Below are 23,207 nucleotides of genomic sequence, written 5' to 3'. Positions count from 1 at the left end.
TTTGACCCCTTTCAAGGCCCATGAAAAGCATATTAGATGCAATTTGCATTTTGCTCTATTTCATGCCATGATTCTACAAAGGAGACGAGATGGTTAGCACAAGAGAAGGTGACTATGGCTAATCGATTGAGACAAATGTGCACATGCAATACTACTTTGCAAATTATATTTCTTTTGTTTCTTTGGAGTTTCTTTGTGAATGTAGTATTACTCTAAATTGCAAAGGAGACTAGTAGAACTTCCTCTCTAGATAGCACTAGAAGTGGTGATGTTGAGGGTCTTGTTCCTTGGATGCAGAGGCAGAGCTAGACTAGGAAGAGTTGAATATTATTGTTATCTAAAATTTCACAATTATGAGTAATGCCTAAGAGGAAAATTCACAAGCTAAAAGTGATCAACTTTCAATAGACCATCGACTAAGAGCTTCTAAAAAAGAACCAAGGAAGTGGCCAGGAGTCTTAGGGCAGGGAGGGAGAAGAGGTTCAATTTCTTCAGGAATGCTTACAAAGTTCTTGCCTAGTGATGCAGGGCAGGAGGGGGGGGTAGCAGTAGGTCTACCTTGCTCTCATGGAATACCAAAGGTTGGTGCAGCTGAATCAAACGAAAAGGATGTCTTCGTGTGTTCCAAAGGTGGTGACCTCAGATTAAAATCTTCTCTAAGATTTAAAGTGTGGTCCATCTGTGTGTAGTCCAAGCGGTGACGTGTTGTGGGGATCTTGGAAGAATGCCTTCAAATCCTCTACTCCAAAATAACTCCATGTGGGAGCTTCGTATGCACAAGCCTCACACTTGCGTCACCCAAGAGTCTATCGAATTGTGTGCGAGTGATTCCACGAGGGGGAAAGAGAGAGGGGGAAGGGGAGTGGGAAAGGGAGGCAAGGGGGAGGGAAGAATGGGGAAGGGGGAGAGTGGCAATCACAAGACAACTTAGCAAGAGGAAGCAAGAATACTCAATGCAAGAGAATGAAGAGAAAGAGAGAGCTTCTATTCCAAAACTTGCAAGTATACAATGAAGACCAAAGTGATACTTTTGGCCTTATATACATTCCCACCTTTTGAAGGGAGGGCTAACCCTTGTATTCTCATGTACCTCTCTCATTCTCATTTTACAATCACTTGGGCCCATTCAGCTCCAAGGCAAATATCATATGCTAGTCCTCACATTCTGGTGTGATGTGTTGTGATGTGGAGGGCTTTGAGGTGCAACCTATGTTTGTGTGGCTCCCCGTGATAGTAAAGCTGGGGTTTGTGCCAAGAACTATGTCAGGATGTAAGGGCGATGGTGGTTGTGGGGTGGAATTAAAAGAGTCCAAGCCGCATCCATATCATCGGCTTGTACATCGATTGGGTATGCCAATTGTGAATCATTAAACTAACTTATGCCAGCTTGAATCATATTTTGAAGGGCTTGGATTATATTATTGTACACTCATTGTACAATACTATAATGCTGGTAGGGGGATATCTTTCACTATCAACCTTGAATAGGCAGTGGAATATATATTAAACATCATTCTTACCATACCCTTGCATCTATTCTAGACTTCTGTGGAGGATATCCTAATAAGCTCTAGAAGAGGTGTAGCCATGGTGAAGTCTATGGAGTCCTATTATAGTTTAGTCCATGCCATGAAATTATGTACTATAGGGTGGTAAAAGAGTGTAGGATGTCTATTTTGACGTCCAAGACAAAATATGCCATGGTAATGATTGGATGCGCTTGGTTGGTAATGTGGCAAAAAATCTCACCAAGGTAGTGCAATGTGAGGGTGTTGTCAAAAAGTATGTCATAGGGGAGGAAGGGGGCGGCTATTGTGTGCAAAAAGTAGTGGAATGTGTCATGGATGGTGCATAAGTTGAACCAAAGGGTGGAGGCATGGGACGATACCTGTAACCTATTAGGGAGGGGTTGATGCTCGAGCTACATGAAGATCCATCTTGAGTGAGAGAATTTGTTGTTCATATTGTGCTGCTGCAAGCAGTTGGTCAATTAGTGTGGCTTGCTATTGCACTTGAAGCTCCAAGGCCCTTTTTTCTTCCTCTACTCAGGCATGCTACTCTTGATCCATTGTTGCATGTCTTTGCAAAGCTCAAAGTCTACATAGAGGGTGTCAGTATGGGAGCGTTAAGTGGCTAAGTCTTCTTGAGTCAGTTGTGGCTCTTGCTCCAGCTTCTTACCAATTTCAATTGCTTTGAGCCTGCTAGCCTCTACCACTAGGTACTTCGCTTTCTCTTTTTGGAGGGCTACTTCCATCTACTGGAGCCTCTAGGTGGTCTGCAATGGGCCTGAACTGTGGCTATATGGCAACGTTATGCCCTGTTTCATCACTATATAGTGATGCTTTTAGGATATAAAATTCGCTATATAGCGACTGACCAGTGTCGCTATATAGCGACACTGGGGACTAAAACCCGAAACCCCATGCAATGTCGTCTTTCACAACTCTATTGCGAGAAAAGAAAAAATCTCTCCTCCAACCTTATATTCGGCGATCTCACTTTCCTCCAACCTCTTCCCCACACTCCTTACCCCTAGCCAACCCCTCTCCCGGCACTTGTGCTCCCTCTCCACCCTTCTTCCTCCCTACCCATGTGAAAGGAGGTTTTTCAAGAAGGTGTGTCTCTTTAAGAAATGTAGGTTCATTTTTTGTGAGATTTCATTTTGTGAGTGTTGAAGCATGTTTCTCCTTGCATTGCTAAGTCCATGTGCTTATTTTCATGCTTGATTTTCAAAGTTAAAGGACAAAAAACGAGATTTGGTGAAAGAAAAAAGACTCGCCTCTTCTTCTTTTGGTATTTCTCTTCCTCCTCTTTCCCTTCCTTTCGTGCTTTCTCCTTGTTTGTAGGCTTATGCTTGTCCCCTCAATCCAATCCCTTTGGAAAGTTGCTTTTCCAAACTCCTCCTTTCACTAATTAGTTATCTGAAAAATGGTATGTTTCCTCTCTTTTGTTCGAGTGGGATTTTTCGAGGTAAGAAAGTGCTTCCTCTCTTTTCCTATTTTTATTTTCGTGATTTGCATTGGCCTGTAGCTAGCGCCTTAGCTATAGTGATGGGCATAGGAACCCTCTCTTCCCCTCTCTTCTCTTATTTCCTCTTCTTCCCCTCTTTTCCTCTTTTCCTCCCTCTTTCCCCCCTCTTTCCCTCCCTCTCTTATTTCCTGTTCTTCCTCCCCTCTCTTTTCCTCTCTTTTGCGTATGCTTATGCATGAGCTCATAAGCATATGCTTATGCTCTTTCATCTTCTCTTTCATCCTCTTTTCTCTCTTTTCATAAGCATATGCTAAAGTAGATGCTTATGCTTATGCTTGAGCATATGTTGATATGCTCATGCATAAGCATAAGCATATGCTTTCTCTCTTCTTCTCTTTTTTCCCTCTCTTTCAATCTCTTCCTTCTCTTCTTATTCCTTCTCTTTTCTCCTATTTTTTTCCTTCTACTCTTTCATCCTCTCTTCTCTCTTTTCTCCTCTCTTTTCTTCTTTTCCCCTCTCTTTTTTCTTCTCTCTTCCCCTCTTCCTTCTCTTTTGCCCTCTTCCTTCTCTTTTCCCCTCTTCCTTCTCTTCTTTTTCCCACTCTTTTCCCCTGTCTTTCATAGCATATGCTCATATGCTTATGCTCTTTTCTTCTATTAAGACTCTCTCTTTTCCTACTCTTTTCCCTCCTTCCTTCTCTTCTTTTCCCTCTCTTTTCCTCTCTCTTTTACCCTTTCTTTCATCCTCTTTCCTCTCTTTTCATAAGCATATGCTAAAGTAGATTCTTATGATTATGCATGAGCATATGCTCATGCATAAGCTAGCATATGCTTTCTCTCTTTTCCCCTTTCTTTTTTCCACTCTTTTCTTCTTTTCCCCTCTCTTTTTTTCCTTCTCTTTTTCCCTCTTCCTTTTCTTTTTCCCTCTCTTTTCCCCTCTCTTTCATCATCTTTTCTCTCTTTTCATAAGCATATGCTAAAGTAGATGCTTATGCTTATGCATGAGCATATGCTCATATGCTCATGCATAAGCATAAGCATATGCTTTCTCTACTTTTCTCTTTTTCCCATCTTTTTTCCCCTCTTTTTTCCTCTCTTTTCTTCTTTTCCCCTCTCATAAGCTTATATGCTTATGCTTATGCATGAGCATATGCTCATATGCTCATGCATAAGCATAAGCATATGCTTTCTCTCTTTTCCCCTCTCTTTTTTTCTCTCTTTTCTTATTTTCTCCCCTCTCTTTTCCCCTCTTCCTTCTCTTCTTTTTCCCTCTCTCTTCCCCTCTCTTTCATCCTCTTTTCTCGCTTTTTTCATCCTCTCTTTCCTTCTCTCTTTTCCTCTCTTTTTCTCGCTTTCTCCTTTCTTCTTCTCTCTTTTTTCTCCTCTTTTTTCCTCTCTTTTCCCCTCTCTTTTTTTCCCCTGTTTTTCCTTTTTTTCCTCTCTTTTCCCCTCTCTTTTGGCATTTTGGCATTTTTGGAGAATGTCTCTTTTGGAGACAAATTTTGCTTAAGCATACTTTTGATGATAGATTTTGTGCTCTCTTTTTGTATATGAGAACTCTTGTTTAACAATAGTATTTTTTGTGATATTTTTTATATATGAAAACCTTCTTGGATTCCACTTGTCTTTCATAAATATTTGTCCTTTCAAAATTGGCTTTTCATAATTGTCTTAAGTAAATAATTGTCCTTTCTGTGTTGATGTCCTTTCATAATTTTCTTAAGTAATTAATTGTCTTTTCATAATTTCTTGAGTTTGAATTTCATAATTGTCTTTCCACTTCTTATCCGCTCTTGTGTTTGTTTTTGTTTTCGTGTTTGTGTCTACGTTTGTCCAATCCTCCCAAATTAGACATGGGATCATGTCACATGTCCAATGAGTATGGAAACCCTCGTAGGAGGAGACATCACATGGATCTGTACTCTCCAGAGGACTTTGATTCCACTCAGCTGACTCCTCAGGGGCCTACCCCTATGACTACCCCTGGCCCAACTCCTCTCGGGCCTAGCACTATGACTACCCCTGGGGGAACTCCTTTGCTAGCAACCCATGGCTTCGCTGAGAGTCCTGACAAGTTTGTCGCACAGATGAGCGATGCGGAGGCAGCAATATCCTTCTCTCTGCTATCCCAGAGGACCTCACCTATTCCCTCTCCTACACCGACTTCTAGACCTACTCGACAGTTGTCCCCTCTAGCCCCTTCGACGGAGGGGTCATCACGTGGGCATACCCATCATAAGGGAAGGAAGAGTAGGAAGGGTCGAGGCTGTTGTGATGACTCGGGAGATGTAGATGAGTCAGCACACTCACATCCTTGTAGGTCTCCACTTGGTCATGAGACCTAGTTCCAGTCAAGTCCCTTGTCCTCTCCAAATCCCTTTGCTACTCCTCGCTCCATAAGCGCTCGCAGTACCACCCCTTGCTCTAGCTCTGCCACTACCATGACTCCTCCTTTCCTGCCCAAGGACGTGTACTATGAAGCCACTAGGGGTGGAGAGATAATAGAAAATAAAAAGGGCTTAGAAGTACTGGCCACCACCATGAGGCAGTTGATGAGCCACCACTTCAAGAGTGGCATAGCTACTGACTGGTGGTACCACGATGATGAAAAGAAGAAGGCAATCATCGAGGGATTGAAAAGATAATACCCTAACCTCCCACATTGGGAGTTTAATGAAGATTACATGTGAGAGTGCATGTGTGTTATCTTGAAGCATCGTAGGTCAACCTTGCAAACTTCCATCGCAAAGGGGAAGACTAAACCCATCTGGGCAGACAAAGCTGATTGGAAGTTTTTGAAGGAGTACAGGCACCACCCTAAAAGTTCAACAGTCAGAGGAGGGATGCGAGGAGATGGCTGGACACCGTAGGTGCTTCGCACTTTGGTGCAAGCGGACGGTTGGCGTTCGAGGCATGGGTGGTAAGTCTACTTCTTCTCATTTAATTTTTTGTTGTATTTGTGTTATTACATATCGCATGCACTTTATCTAACTCTCGTAAATTGGACCCATAGCAAGCTGCGATGGGTCGCCTTCCCAAAGACAAAGAGACGAAACATGCATACAACCTCTAGATCTTGATGGATTCTACAAGTTTATAATGAGCTTTAGGCACTTCTATTGTCAGTCGAAGAGGGTGCTCAATTGAAGCAATTTGATGCCAATGAACTCACAACACCATTTGTGCATGATTTAAGGACACTCTTCAAAAGTATGTTAAGCAAGTACACTGCCTGAAAAGATGCTAGGTACTCTAAATCTTAAGGTTTTCAGTCCATTGTCCATGCACTATGTCTAGGTGATAATAAAGAGTCAACATCATAGGTGAAAATAGGGCATGGTCCATGTCAATGAGTCTTTGACTATTCATTGTCAAGTCTTCCACCCCATAAGGGTTTAGTCCTAGGTGACTAGGCTTCGTGTCTTCACTTGCACTCCATTCACCAACACGTGGCCGAGGTCACATCACAATACTTTATAGTCGCTGATATGTTAATGCCACCCGCTGCTTTACTAATAATGCCTCCATCTCCAACGCAGCAACCCGCTATCCAACTAACACCAAAATTGTTGCTTTAACAATGCCAACCACTTCTATAATAATGCATACTGGCTGGTTTATTAATGTTGATTTGCTGCTATATTTTTCTGCTAATGCCAGTCACTGCCTTATTAATGCTAGTCTCATCAATGCGCTAATGCTAAAGCTGAGCCTTATGGTTTTCTTAGTCCCTTTGCCATCATGGCCATTATCCACATCTTCAAAACCTTTAACATGTCCCCTATATAAACAACCAGCCTCATTCTGAAGGACCTCACTTGTCACCGTACCGAAACTCTGCTAAATTTCTTTTGAATTTCCATAGCCCTCAAATGCTCTCGGAATCACTCCCACTCCCCATCACTCTACATGTCCACCACCTCCTCGCACTCCATTAATGTCCACGACCTCTTTTCCATAAAGGAACTCACCAATGAAGCTTCATCTACCATCCCCCACTCTACTACACCCTCCTCTTCATGTACCATCTCCATTCCACTACCTGACCAGATGGTGAAGGAACAGTCTGCCCAATAGGCTACCAATGAGCCTGAATCCTCAGCTCAGCATTCGACCACTAGCACGCTTCATAAGCTGGATACTGTAGATATCCATAACTTCTAGGAGCATGTAGTCTAACTCAATTGGTTCTCACCCGTCGAACAAGATTGGCTCGAACAGCTCTAGAGGTGGTGATCTATTCTCATTTCAAATGCAATGCAAAGGATTACCGGCTACACTATTGCAACACTACATCCTACCAGACACTCTAGGACCCATACATGGTACCATACCCCTGATCAATTGGTCTACAGCAATCAATCCTTGACAGATTTCCTTGCCACGTCAATCTTCGCAAGGCAGTAGAATTCATTGACCGTTATAATCAGGCGACACACACCACTAGCTAGATACATGCAGACATGGAGTATCACTACTACCAATTCACGGTAGAGACGGTTCAACAAGCATTCAATCTTCGGAAACTCTCCCAACCATTTGGCAAGCTATTGGCCATCGAGAAGAGGTTGGCCACTGTTGATCGACTATAACTCAAAAGTGCATAGGGGTGGCATGCCCATCAACCTCATTGAGGATGCAACACTAGCCCAAGAAGCTCATGCCATCACCTTGCTTGCACAGATCTAGCTTATAGAGCATCACAACATGGTGCTACCCAATTTCTTGGCTCAACTCCACAAGCTCGATGACACAAATTGAGTAGATTTCTTCTACCAAGAAGTCATCGACATCTGCAGTCGTGGCAAAAAACTTGGCCACCCAATGTTCTTGATGCCCATCATCCATCACATGTCGAACGACCCCATTCCAAAAGGTTATGGTAATGCGGAAAGAGACGTTGGTATGCTCACAACACCCTCTAGAATATCCATGCCGACAAAGCCCTTGCTGAAAAGGAGAGAAGAGCAAAGCCAATAGGACAAAGAGGCCACACGAAGACTCCAAGAAGAAGTGGAAGCCTAAAGACAAAGGGAAGCGACCGAGAAATAGTGCCAGGACCTCCTCCTCCAATAACAACAAGAAATCAAGTGGCTCAAGGTAGAGGAAGAGCAAAAGAAAGTGACCAACAACACTGAATGTCTCCACTGTGAGCACTGGTTGAAGCAGCCTATTGGCCAGGGGGAAAAATTCACTAACCTGACATAGGAGCCACAAGAGCCCAACCCTCCTCGACATCCAACAACTACTCCGGGCGAGCAGCCTCTCCAACCCCCATTCCTCCCTAATGTATATCATTAGGCCATGGGTTCTACACCTCTAGTGCTTATGCTTCTAATGAGGGGTACTAACAAGTCTGGATGGGGGATAGCCAGGTCGGGCGAAAAGAGATGGCCTTTATGGTATCCATCACAACATTGACAATTGTCGCCAACAACATTCTTAAAAAGTGACATGAAATCTTCATGAGACACAATTTTATGGCATTGCAGACCCAGTTCAGGGCACTTAATCTAAGAAGAGAGGGAAGGAGCTCATGGGTGGCTATTTTTTCGATCTTAATGGAGATCCTTGCATTTTATGTTGTGATTTTGGTTGTATTGTCATTGCACTCATTGCAAGCGAGAAGTACGACATCAATGCCGTATTGTCATGTGCCACTTACGGATGTATGGGGAGGAGCCCGCACCAGTACCCACTATTGGTGGTGCACGGTGATGGATCATCAATAAGTCAATGCTATTTGAGTTCATGATTAATATTACATGTGTACGCAACACAATATCTTGAGATGAGATCTTATATTTACACAAAACCTTGAGACAGGATGAGGAGGGTGGCGAGGGTGTGCATATACCTTCACACTTTGAGTAGGAGGATAGTCTCCTGGATGTGCCAGATGTATGGTGGACATGATGGATTCAATTTTTAGGGGCACTACATCACATGTACATGTGATGTCTGAGTCTGAGGCCAATATGCAAAAGTTGCAATCAACACAATTATACGAGGGTGCTGGGATATCAAAACTACGGGCTTGTCTCTCAATCTTGAATCTGCAAGCAAAGTATGGGTGATCGGATACAAGTGTCTCGGCCTTAATGAGGTTAGCTCTTGCATTAATTAATCTCATTATTTGAATATTGTTTGTTTTGAGAATCATCATAGTTTCTCATTATTTGAAGCCTATGTATGTTTGAATTTCGGTAGGTTACTCCAAAAGATGTTGTCTACACCAAATACCATGCCTGCATCAAGAGATGAAGCGAAGAAGATGCTAACAACAATGGGTATGGATTATGATACCATCCATGCTTGCTGTAATGATTGTATTCTCTTTCGTTGTGAGCATGGAGATTTGGCTAGTTGTCCGGAGTGTGGGGAACAATGATATAGAGATGACTTGCAGGGTGAGCAGATTCTGATAAAGGTCTTGAGACACTTTCCCATCATTTCTAGAATACAGCACATGTTCAGATGCAAATCCATAGCGTAGTTGATGACTTGGCATGCTACACATCGGTCCACTAATGACACATTGAGGATTCCCGCAGATTGTGTAGCTTGGAAGCACATAGACAATCAGTGGCCGGACTTTGCAAGGGAGCCACGCAACTTACATCTTGGGCTCGACATGGATGGCATGAACCCTTTCAGATTACACTCGACATCTTGGTTGACATGACCCATAGTCTTTGGTGAATTACAATATCCCACCATGGCTAACAATAAAGAAGGGACACCTCATGCTCGCACTACTTGTGCCAGGGAAGTACAAGGCCAAAAATATGGATGTGTACATGGCACCTTTGATAGAGGAGTTACAGATCTTATGGAGAGGAGTGCGGGTCTTTGATATTTCTAGAGCTCCTAGACATACTAATGACATTTTGGTCATGGGAATCTTGATGTGGACCATGCATGACTACCCAGAATATGGAGAGTGTGTAGGTACATGGTTGTGTCTTTACATGTATAATATATGATACTTTTATGACTCTCTTTCTAGCGCATGTCTTATACTAACACATTCATGCATGCATGCAGGACTAGTAGTAATGTGAAGCATTGATGCTGTGGGTCTAGGCATAACCCCATACATCTGTATGTATCAAGTCAAGAATACCTCGTGCATGAGAGGTACTTCTGACAAAGTTGGTTCGCTTTTGTTTGCCAAAGCAGCATGCTTCACAAACTTTTCCAAGAAACTGTAGCTTTAGAATCCCAATTGCCATATTTTGATTCTTGAGATCTAACAAATACTTGAAATTAGCATGACCATATCTCTTGTGCCATTTTGCAGATAGTGGGATTTGTTGCGGTTGAGCTGACATGGCATCCTTATCTGGTACTATAGCTAGCATTCTGTATAAGCATCCTTCCTTGACACCTTTTGCTACTAGCTAACATCTTTTGGATTTATCTCTGATAGTACATTCATCACCATCGAACATGACTTGATAATTGTGTTCAATCATTTGACCTACTGACAAGAGGTTCTTGCTGAGCTTCGAAACATAGAGCAGATCTTTCACAAATCCTTTCATACCAGTGAAATTGTTCATAGGGATAACACCTATCCCTTGAACTGGATTCGATGTATTGTCTACTGTGTAGATGACATTCTTATATCCTTCTAATGGCTTCATTTCTGTGAACCATCCTGATAATTTGTCATGTGAGATGATGCACCGCTGTCAATGTACCAAGGATCCTATTCCACTTGGTCGACTTGATAGCTATAATCCTCTTTGGGATTGAAATTAGAGTCTAGATACATTGTATCAGTCTGTTGCATTCCCTCGCTTGCAAGAAACATATGTTCATTTGCAAAATGATTGTGACTAGAATGTCCACCACGATGATTTCCTCTACCTCAGAAATTCCTTTGATTACTGCTGGGGATTTGATCACCTTGGTCGTACTGCTTCTTGCGGCAATCTCTTTCTTGGTGTCCAAACTTGTGACAGTAGTTGCACTGAATGTTTGACACATTGGTGGATGCATTCCCTCGTCCTTGAAATCTTCCTCGGTTGGAATAATTTCCTCTTTGCTAATTTTGATGTTGCTGAGGATGATGCTGATGTTGATTATGATTTTGGCTTTGCTGATGATGACCACTTTTCTGATATGATCTACCTTTTGTTTCACTGCTATTGTGGAAACTCTGGTTGATTTGGTTTCTCAGTGTGAGAATCCTAGATGTGTTCTTGGACTTGTAGAGAGTTGCGGACATATCCCATGCTTCTTTCGATGTCTTGACTGTGTTGAGTTGTCCTAGCATGACATCTTACACATTCTGCTTGATCAGATAATAGGCATACTTGTCTTTCTTATCCCATTCTGCTTGAGCTCTCGGGCAATGGCAGGATCTGCTACTGGTGCAGAAACTATTTGTGTAGCTGTAGATCCTATTGCTGGTGTTGTGACAACAGATGGAGTAGAGCTACTGGTGGCTGGATCCAATGGTCTAGGTGTAGACCCATCGGCATACTCCCATTTGTCCTACAAGAATGGTCTCCATTCGGTATTTCCATGTACCATAATTGGAGTTGTCTAACTTAGTAGATGCCTCCAGATTGAGGTTGCTAGTCGTAGACATGGTGCAAGAAATGTACTCAAAAGTGTCATGAAAAACTCTGTATGAATCAACTGCAAATACACCGAGTGTGCCAAGTGAAATCTCTGAAACATCGGTGAAGATAGAACTGCAATATATAAAATCTGATTTGTATTATAAAGCTTGTGGCAAATGATGCTGGGAATAGCCAAGAGGCTTTACAAGGCTGAAATGATGTGCGCAATGCCATGAGATAGCCAAATAGGCTTTACAATGGTGGCATGTGTGTGTGAAATCAAGTGCTATCTGCCCACTGAAACAATCTGCAATGCCTCTATACTCTTTGAAGTCTGCTCACTGAACTGATGAAAGTAAGGTTTCAAGCTTATGTGAGCATATGGACTGACTCCGAGTAGGTACTAGTTAGGAATTTCGGGCATGGCTTAGATTGGCAACTTGGGAAAATTCAAAGCATCCCCTCTATGCCGATCTAGTCTACTCTGATCTAGATCTACACCAACCGTCGATCAATGAAAGAACAACAAATAATTCCTTTTCTTTTGTTCTTTTTAAGTGTTGCGTCAAATGCGTCGATGTAGAGGTGAATGTGCATGAAGGAAGTGGTTTTGCGGGTGAGGCTCAAATGTGAGTGCAACTTGTGCCAAAATGTGCACGTGATGTGACGAGCACGTAGAGCACAAGAAAACGAGTGACTTTCCTTTTTGGAGCGCCCTTGAAGTCTTCCTAGATCAAGAGATACGAGTTGATCTAGGTGGAGGGGCAAAAGGAGTGCAAATGGTGCTCAACGATGATGTCACTGTGGGTCACATGCAGTGATGATGTGGCACTGTGCCTAGCAAGAGGTGTGCCACTGGAGCCCTGTGCTGAGGTGGCAGGAGTGGTCACATGCAGTGACTGTGGAGCACTGTGTGTGCTTGCAGAGAGGTCCAATGTGCCACGTGGCACAAATGATGTGGCAATTGATGATGTCAGCAAAGGTGATGTGGTAATGATGACATGGCATTGATGATGTGGCAATGATGATGTGGTAGTTGAGGTGAGACAGGTGATGTGGCAAGCATTGACTGGCTAATGTGCTGACATGGCAGTTGATTGGTCAATGATGATGTGGTAGTTGATGATGACGTGGCTCTTGCTGATTAGCATGCTGACATGACAGTCGATGGTGATGTGGCTTGATGAGTTGGCAGGCTAACGTGGATGGATAAGATGACACGGCACTAGAGATAAGGTTGACATGTGGCACCTGTGAGTGGACCTACCTACGTGGCATGTGGGGTGACGTGGCCTTATCCTAGCACGTGTTTGGATGAGGGCCACCGAAATCTTTTTAAGATTCGACGCAATCTTGGGATGCTCTGAAATCTTGATGATTCTATTGATAGAGTCGATAGCCACGACGAGAGCTGCAGAGTAGTTCAATGATGGAGGCGGCTTGGCAGGGTGCTATGGTGTAGACAGGCTACCATTGGCAAAGGTCCAGTGATATGGCAGAGGAGCTTCATTGGAATCTTGAGTGCTTTGAAGTTGGCCCATGGACAAAGTCTCTGGTCAGCCCATGGCTATGTAGGAGATGATGGAGCTACCCGTCTTGCTACTATTGGAGATGTGGTCCGGGCTGGCACTACTATGCATGGGCGTTGGAGCGCAAGAGCTCGGTCATGAGAGTTGCTCGTTGAAGAGGCAGTTGAGGGTTGGCCATCGCTAAGGATCGTTCATAGGACGTCTCATTTGTAGGAGTGCTGGAGCTCGTTGGTGCTATAGTAGGGCACTCGCTAGTCAAAGCTGCTGGTAGCATAGTTGATGGCAAAATTCGTAGTAGAGGAAGTTCAATCTCTCATATTTGATAATGGATCTGGTATGGTCAAGGCTGGCTTTGCTGTAGAGGATGCTCCTCGAGTTGTGATCCCCAGTATTGTAGGCCGTCCGAAGCCCTCGACTTGCTTTGTGGGCTGTTGGCAGGAGGCTGGGTGCGCGATTTGTATGTGGAAGCGCTCGAGTCATAGAGATCAATGGAGCCGTAGGTTGATCGTGAAGATTGCTACTAGAGTCGCAATGCATGGAGTTGCTATAGGAGTCTGAGTCGATGAAGGTGACTGGGCTTGTAGCAGCAGCAGGTTACAAAAGACCCAACTTCATTGTCGACGCTTGACAAAGGGAAAGCAGACACTTGTTACCTACCAGCAAAGGGTAGAGAGTTGCAGAAAATCCCGTCTCTCTTTCTCTCAAAACCAGTAGAGCTTCAGGCTCTCTCTCTCAAATAATAGGATCTCTCTCACAACTCAAGAAACACTCAAATGAACTCTCTCTCGAAAATGGATAGAAGGAAATTCTCAATGAATAGAATTTTCTCTCAACGAAAGAGAATGCACACTCAATCGCTCTCGATCTCTCAATCTGTCAATCACTCTCACGAGAAGAATGGCACCTCAGCGGAAGGCAAAACCATGCTCTGATACCATGACAAAATATGAAGAGGGGAGAGGAGAAGAGTGGAGATGAGGAGAGAGGGCATAGCTAGAGAGCACACCACAAATGACTAATTGTACACTAGATTTAGTTGAAAAAATAGAATATATACAAACCCATTTAGGGTTCGGGTTAGGGGATCTAACCCTTTCCTTTATAGCACTCTATAAGGTTAGTGCTATGCACATATGATCACGTGATGGCTATGCACACATGATCACATGATGTTGAGTGTGAACTCTCAATACATAAGATATCAGTATATATGTATACCACATTTGCAAGAGAATTGGTCAATCTATTAATGTTCAAGTAGTTGGTTTTCAAAGTTTGCTTTAAAAACTACATTAGGAGTGTATTCAGGATTTTTGGACTTTAGACAAGTCCAAAATTTTTGAATACAATGTTCTTGGATCTGCATCCTATCTATCAAGGATCTCAAGCAGCCATGTGGCTTCATTAGAGGTCAAAGAGGGAAAAACTTGGGCTGTGTTGCCCATTGTATAGACGAGTAGCCTGACCATCTATGATGGGTTGGCACCACTCCTAACTGCTTGTTGTATGCCTAGTAAAGAAGAACCTCTTACAAAGAAGAAGCTCTTGCAGTGAAATATCCAGTTAGTCCACAACTGATCTCGTTCAGTTGCTTCAAAGTAGCCTATTGAGCTGCACACCCGCAACCTTAGACGAGAAAAGTGCTTGATGAAAGAGCCGATGGGACTCGCTATTATACTCTCAAGAACAAAACAATGTTCTACTCAATTTTATAAGAACACTAACTGTGAGAGCTCTCTTTTTCCCTTCTGAGACTGAGACTTGATTATTTAGAAGACAACAATTGCTAGGCTTTGTCCTATATAGGGAGTACTCGTCATCGAATTGTTGCCTCTGATATAGCAAGGTCTTAGAATCTCCATCAAAGACCTCTAGATGATTTGGCAATAGCATCTCCACCACTTGTGGTGCTTGTGGTGCACAAGAGAGCTACTTTCATGAGAGTAGTAGCACCTCTATAGAGTTCACATTCAAAAACTTGCTCTTGCACACACATAGTTGGATTGAGAACTTCAAGCACCCATTGGGAAGTGCTTTACCCAACTTATCAAAAAGTTTGCTCATCGGTTGCCTTCGAGGTAGCATGCACAGTACCACAACTCCATAGGTATAGACGTTGTCCTTGGCTAAGAGAGTTCAGTGGACTTTGCAATCAATGATCATGAGGGACATTGCCCTTATTGTCCGGCCCCTCCATTACTTTGTCTTCAGCCATTTTTGCTTTTTCATCTTCGACGTTGTGTGAAGATTTTTGAAAACCCCAAACTCAACTTGTACATGTGTACATGAGTGATGTTCCGTATTGTGGTAAAGACATGGGAGCACTCATTGACTCAGTGTGGGCATCATGGATGTGTGGTTATATGTGGCAATCAAGCTTTAGGCTTTGCTGGAAGGTTATGTGAAAGGGTGTGCTTTGAGACTAAGGTTGGAATATGTGCTTTAAGTGCCTTGGTGTATGAAATTGTGGGAATCTTTGGAGAGTGGTAAAAGGCAAAGGTGACGTGGCACTTATCAAAAAGGCATGCAAAGGTGGCTACGTGAGGACGAGAAGAGGAGCTTCTGGAGGGTGAGGTGGCAACGGAGAATCTCGCTACTTGGCGGCGGCCTCTCTCTCTCTGCCTAGAAGGAGAAGGAAGGAAGGAAGGAAGGAGGAGTTTGGAAGGGGGAGTCGTTGCCTCACGGGAGCCTGAGGATCAGAAGGGTTCTTGCTGGGGGACGTACGTAATTACAGGGAGGATTTGAGGTGACTTGATAGGAGCAGCTGGTAGCTCCTAGATGGTAGAATGGTCGCCACTACACGAGCGCTGAAGCTGGAGCGTGGAAGGACCTTCGTGATGACGAAGGGTAGCGGCTGTGAGATCTTGAAGAGTCTTAGAAGGAGAAGCAATTAATGGTGGTTGGAGGAGGATGGTCGTCGCTACAACTATCTTCGTGAATTTTTGGTGAGCAAGAGAGGTTCCTAGTGGATGGAAGGTCGTGTGAGCAGGAAGCTAAAACCGGAATGTGAAGGCATACGTACGTGATGAGATGTGGATTTTCGACTGCATGCTTGGCACAAATGGACTCCGAGTGCTCCGTGATGACGAGCTCTGTGGTGCGGGTGGCATTTACTGAAGACATGCAGAGATTTTGGCCGAGGCGTCGCTACTGCACAGGCCGAGAGTTACTAGTCAGAGGCTTAGTATCTCTATGGTGAAGTGGAGTGTTTGGGATGAAGGAAAGTGCATGAGCCAGGTCCCCTAGAGGAGCCGCGACACTGCAGATTCTTGAGAACAACTACTTATGCTATGGGGATTTGGGCAGCGAAACCGAGAGTTCTATGATGTAGAGGAGAAGTAACATGGTTGCAATACGACTATGTAAGCTTTGACCGAGAGGCTAGGAGAGCTTCTTGTACGAGTTGAAGAATACCTTGGGCTATAGATTAGTGGTGATCTCCTTGTGGCAGGTTTTGATATAGCATGTTGTTCATGAAGTTTGCTCATAGGCTATGGGGTAGTAGTATTTGATGGCTATGTGCGAATTGAAGAACTCTTTGTAAGTGTTTGATGGCATAGAAGAGGGGTGATGGCTTTGAGTATATGAAGCAGATGAATGACTTGAGGTCAAAGAGATCCAGGATTGTTCTTCATAGATTTTGTCCGGAGATATGAGCATGGTTGTTTATACCTTGAGTTGTCAGGATGTGTTCATGGTAGTTATGCAATTTTGAAGTTGTCATTCTCTGGAGTGTTATGTTTCAGAAAAACATAACAGAGGTAGATTCCTTAGTATTTGGATCTCCCACTTAATCTGCATTAGTGTACTCTTTCACTTTCATGCTATCACTATGATAACATATTTTTGTGCTCAAGGTTCCTCAAACATATCTTATAGCCCATTTAAGGGGTGCAATATGTAACCCATGTGGGGAAGATGAATACATACCACAAATCAAGATGCATTATAAGTATAGAATACATAAGTCCACCCAAACATTCCCCTATAGTAGAGGTTATTAATTGGCGTGTATATCGCTAGTTACCAGCAATTTAGTCATTGGGGAACTTTGTATTAAGGGTCAAGTATTAGCCCATTAGTGAATCTAAAGGGTTCTCCGAGTTGCCTGCACTAATATTTATAGCTTTAAGTTTGATAAATTCAACCAAAATTTAACATAACTTTCTCATACAAGCTCTCTTTTAACCCTTCAAGAACTCAAATCAATCGGCACAAGTCATTTGGAGCCATCTATAAGGTTAATTCTAGTTTATAAAAACTTATACATGAAGTTTAAGTTACTTATTCCCATTGAAGTCTTCAAAATGGTAGCACGGGCTAATATTTGCAACTCAATATTGGAAAAAGATTCACCCAATAGCATACAATTCCATAGTTGTGTTCTCAAAAGATTCGCCCGATATCCTACACTTCCATAACTATCTCCCCCTCATATTTTACACATTTCTCTTTATGTGCATACCTGAAAAACATTTGACTACACGCAAGTCTTTCATTTTGAAAGTAGCAGGTAATGCATCTTTAACTTCTATGCTGAGTCATCCTTTGGCCATGCCAATAGCAAATCATCAACATAAACTACAACCAAACAAAGGTTTCCATTTTTATTGATAAGATAAATACTCGGATCAGTACCAAGTCGACCCAATCAAGATTGAGAAAGAATTTGTCTAATTTCTTATACCATGCCCAAGAGGATTGTTTGAGTGTATATTGCCTTGAACCATTCCCAAGAGGATTGTTTGAGTGTATATTGCCTTGTACAATTTGCATACTATGCATTGTTACACTAATGCTACAAACCCTTTTGGTTGTTGAAGATATATGTCCTCCATACAAGAAAGCTATAGTGACACACTAAAGATATAATTCCTCCATACAAGAAAGTTGTAGTGACATCCATGTGATGGACCCAACCTCAGCTAAACATAAAAGAAATATACTCCTCCACTTGGCTAAATCCCTCTGCAAAACAGCCCATGCCTCGTATCTTGCTATAGATTTTAAATATCCATTTGACCATAGTGGCTTTTTGACGTTCATGCGATTTTGTAAGACTCCATGTAACCCATCTTTCCTAATCTTGACAGCTCATATCTTGCTATAGATTTTAAATATCCATTTGATCATAGTGGCTTTTTTACCTTCATGCGATTTTGTAAGACTCCATGTAACCCATCTTTCCTAATCTTGATAGCTAGGAGCTACTTTTACAATGGGAGGTTTAAGCAAAACAACCCATGCCTCATATCTTGCTATAGATTTTAAATATCCATTTGATCATAGTGGCTTTTTGACCTTCATGCGATTTTGTAAGACTCCATGTAACCCATCTTTCCTAATCTTGATAGCTAGGAGCTACTTTTACAATGGGAGGTTTAAATTCCTCAACAAACATGCCAAAATATTGTCATTGATAGGGAAGTAAAGAAGTCATTATACCTTGCTTGAATCCTCTAGACGTCTAGGTTTGTCACCAACCGCATCCACCGAATTATCTATTAACTCTTGATCCTCCATTTTCTATTGGGATGTCCTTCATCTTCAACATTTGTTCTCGAAGTCATCACACTATTATCACTTGAACTTGAGGCTCCTAGAGTTGAAGGCATGATCAAGTTATCCTTTACTTGACTTTCGATGACATCTCTTTGCTGGAAAACAACAGATGCATGTGCTTCATTATGCTCTTCTCTTATCACTTCTTCAGGATCTCCTTCCCGCACATCTTTACTTTGGATTATGTTTTGAGTGCTTGGATTAAAAAAGGCGATAACCTTTTGATTCCTGTGCAAACCCATTAGCTTCCAGCTTAGATCTATGCTTACCTAGCATATCGACCAATGCTTTGCAACTAAAAACCTTTAACATGGAGACATTAGGCTTTGGACTTGACCATCATTCTCTGGTGTTTGATTTTTATAAACTCGAGTTGGTAAATGATTGATTATATTCACTCCCATGAAAGCAACTTTCCCCCAAAAACTCAAATAACATGCATCAAGTCATTTTCCCAAGTGTGTGATCCATGTGTTCTGCAACTTCTCTTTCTTGTGGAGTGTGGCAATCCCTTTTTGGAAAAAATTAACAAAAGCTCCATAACAATATACTCCACCTCTATCTGAGCAAAGGATCAATATTTTCTTCCCAACATATGCTTTAAAGATCTTAAATTTCATAAAGACTTTGCCCTTCAACTCAAGCACAAAAAGAAAAACCTTATGCAAGTAACCATCAATGATGTCAACATGTATGGTGCACCTTCCAAACTAGTTTTAATCTTGTGGTATACATGTAAATGCACTCTGTAGAACTTTGTGCTCTTGTTTCTCGAAAGGGAAAGCGAGATTGATTCCCTGCATGGCATATCTCACAAACTTGTTGAACATTGAAAAAAGTGCAATCCATACTAGTCACTAATTTGTTATTGAAGGTCAATCAACTTTTGCATGCTTGCATGACCAAGACAGTTATGGCAAAGGTCTCTCATCTTCTACTTTTGGATTTGTTCTCTCTCGCCGCACCATGCTGGAGCTATGACAACTCCAACCGTATCTAGAACTAGGCACCTCCCTTGAGATATCATATTAATGTAGCCACAATCATCTAGGAAAATGATAGAGATCTTTTATTTCATTCCTAAAACCACCATCACATTGTGTCTTATTCTTATGTGACCAAGACCCAAACCTTTTTGGACATTTGCATCACTTATGCATACACTTTGTGGGTGAGTAAACTCTTCATAATCTTCCATCCACACACGCATGGGTGACGTGTCATGTTGCTCAAACCATGTGGTGTTGAATTCCTCCTCAACTCTACATGCATCATTGAATTCCTCCTCAACTCTACATGCATCATCAACTACAACATTTTCTAACACAATGCCTTTTTTATTGTTATAATGGCCCTATTATCCAAGACTTCTCTTAATGATCCCCAAAGAAGGATTCATTCCATCGACTTATAAGTTATCGAGAGGAAGCGCACTACATCTCCACCCACACTCTATGGTTATACTTGCATATACTCTCTAGGGTTACCCTTCCACAAAGTATATATTAAAATCTGTGAAACAAAAATAAATATTTTATCATGCTCAAGTAGATTGATGTCTCAAAGTGTCAAATCCCCCAACAAAATCTACTCATTTCAGTCAAGGATAGCTAGCAAGCAGTAAGTGTCGAACAACATGGAAGGAAGAAAATATGAAAATCCTTGATTCACGAGGTAGGCTTGTAGGCCAATAAGATAATATTTGCTTTTTTTATCTATCAACTATATTGTTACTTTTGGGTTTGATAATTGGATTGTTACTATCTATTTAAATTGTTAATCATGCTACTCGTGCTATTTGCTTTGACTTAGATATATGCCTTTCTTAGTCGAAAAATGGTATCGTCTCTTTGAGTACAAATTTGACTCTAGTGTTCCAATGTTCCTAGTTACAAATTAATAAAATACATAATTTAATGCTTGTGGCGTTGTGGTTATTTGGAGGGTCTTATCGTTATGCTGTTGAAATCCAAGACAACCCAAAGCGAACATTGTTTAGAATGAGATCCTGCTAAATTTTCAATAATGTTCATATCCCTATACGATGACCCTAATGATCAAGACACTCTTCATGAAACCATTATAAATCTCATTAATCATCACGACTCCAAGGAAGGGCCTTATGAATATATGGACGCACATACATATACACATACGCATATGAATGCATATGTGTATGTATATACACACCCACACACACACATAAAATATGTATGTACTCACACCCACATTCGTATATGAATTTAGCTGCACTATAGGATTTGGGGGTTGTAAAAAGCATTTGTTGTAATTAGGTATATAAATGTTCAAAGAAAGCTAACTTTTCCTCACATGTTCTTAACAGTATAGCGAGGGAAACCAAAGAGATGACCATGGTCAATGTGAGCTCAAAGGATGACACTACTAATGCACATGTGGTTGTAGTCCATATCACAAAGCTTTATAGGTAACAATGACAATGACCTTCATGTTATCAAAGAGAAAACTTACAAGGTCATGTGAGCAACACATTATTCATGTGTTTGATGGGCTTCAATTCCCAAAAAATATAAGCCTTTGGCCATCACTACCTCAATACTAGAAGAATTGCCCTTGATATTTGTAGAAAGGATCGGGCCTTATGTCATGTCCCATATGCTTTTATTCGTCCTTCTTTAAACAATGATAAAATGAAAGGTGTTTTGAGTTGGTGACTATGCACTCCATGAGAAAAAGAAACTATACAAAGCAATAAATGAAAGCAACAAGATACAAATCTACAATTAATGCATGAGTCAGAATATACCTACATGCACATAGCATGTATAGACTCTCCTCAAGGTTCACAAATGAACCCATAGGCTCCCTACACATTCTAGTATAGGGACCTTTGATCCAACGTTATGCACTCCAATCACGTGGTTGTGTTCTTCCTCAATGCTAACCATGCATTCTTCCTCTACCAACAATGTTGTTCAATAGAGATGAGCTTATGGACTTGTCGATCAAAATTAATGACATTGCGAGCATAATATATGGACAATCCAGACAGAATCACATAATTTTGCACATCTCTATTGCTACTTGAGTTGTTACGTATAACTAATCAAAGGCATTTTTATTAAGTCGCATAATTATTGAAGATAATATAAGCACAAGAAGTCATTTGCGTTGATAGAGGCGTGACCATTCAGTGATGTTAAGCGGCTTATTACAAAAGATGGCAGAGTTCTACATGCACACTAAGGCCTTGACTTTTAGCTCTAATGTCCAATGAATAGTAATCATCAGAGGAGACTTTGTGCTGCCACTCCAGTTCCATTGCATGCATGTTTGAACTCTCATTCCTGATCACAACAAGATACCCTCTTTAATTTGTTTTGTGATTCACTGCTATTCTTCACAAAAACATGAGGCAGTAACATACTTCAAAAAAGATCATAGATGAAATAATACAAAACCATAAAAGGGTGAGCTTATGATTACTCTTGGTTAGCTGAAGAAATGAGATGAAATAAAAGCAACTCAAATGTCATCTTCAATGCAAGCAGGAACTACCAAATATTCCTTGAATAATGAAGTAAACGGTTATCTTGATGTTAACTTGCTGTCTTCAGTCTTTCAAATAAATCTCTCAATCAAGGAGTCTGTCCCCTTGAGAACGGCTGGTGATTATGTACTGCACTTTTGATGGATGGATTTGGTGGATGGAAAGCATAGTGAGTGCCATCGAAACTTAACTAATTGATGATTCTTTTTTTTTCATGAAAAAGACTTCTATTAAGTATTTAAAAACCCACAAGAGCTAGCTCAGAGCGGAAATACATCATGCATGGCATGAACAAAATAGTCACCCAAAACAAGTCAACAGAAAAACTCAGTGCAAACTGGAAAGAATTCCAAGGAAGAGGCTGAAAGTGCCACGTCAGTCCTACTATAGACTCTGAGAAGAAGGGAGAGACCCTCCATTCTCATCCCTCCTAGCAAAGGATGCCCGGGAAGAACCCTGCCCCAACTGGCCATCATAGTATGTATGGTATCGGTCCAAATATTGACCATGGTTTGAGAGGGATGGACCTAAGATCCATCCAATGCCTCTGTGCATCTAGCTCTCTAGATATGCCACGCTGCAATACTCGCTAGTATCTCCCAAGAGGTATCCGCAAAAGCATGCATGTGTCTGAAGGGGAAGAAGGGAACGCCATCCAGAGAGCAATAATATTGTGACACCGGGAACTGCTCAAGGGAGATCCTCAGCGAGTGGGGTAGGTGAATCTGTGTGTGATCAATGAAACCCTCCGCTGTGATATGTAAGAAGTGATCTCCGTAGAAGCCCAGCTTCACTGGAAGATCACTCGGGTCCAACCAAGTCCGGAATGTGTGTAGCTGTAGTAGATCCTCACGGATAACCTGGTTGACCACGTGTGATAGGAGGGGAGAGAAGGGAGCATCCATGCTGTACTGGAAAGGAGGAAGTCTGTCTATGTGGAGCCCTAGTCCTGCAAACCATCTCTCTGTGCGTGCATACCAGCACCTCTGATCTCCCCTTGCTGCAAGTGCCATAGAAGAGGACAGAGCTGAAGGGAGCGGA

At 42.0% G+C, this 23,207-nt stretch overlaps 1 protein-coding gene across 1 annotated transcript in view; it reads right to left on the bottom strand.

Moving 5' to 3' along the window:
- Positions 1–21,791: 21,791 nt before the first annotated feature.
- The window catches only part of LOC147884894 (uncharacterized), a 36,980-nt gene continuing 35,564 nt past the window's right edge, over positions 21,792–23,207 (bottom strand). The window contains exon 8 of the mRNA XM_087397951.1: positions 21,792–21,963. Coding sequence (XP_087254077.1) covers positions 21,828–21,963 — 136 coding nt within the window. The 3' untranslated portion in view covers positions 21,792–21,827. The remainder of the gene's footprint in view (positions 21,964–23,207) is intronic.

Source organism: Dipteris shenzhenensis, chromosome 26 (genome assembly GCF_047967505.1).
Source record: "Dipteris shenzhenensis isolate YYH24624 ecotype China chromosome 26, Dip_SZ_1.0, whole genome shotgun sequence".
Taxonomy (NCBI): domain Eukaryota; kingdom Viridiplantae; phylum Streptophyta; class Polypodiopsida; order Gleicheniales; family Dipteridaceae; genus Dipteris; species Dipteris shenzhenensis.
The sequence above is the reverse complement of the archived record's forward strand: the minus strand, read 5'-3'. Positions and strand labels throughout refer to the sequence as shown.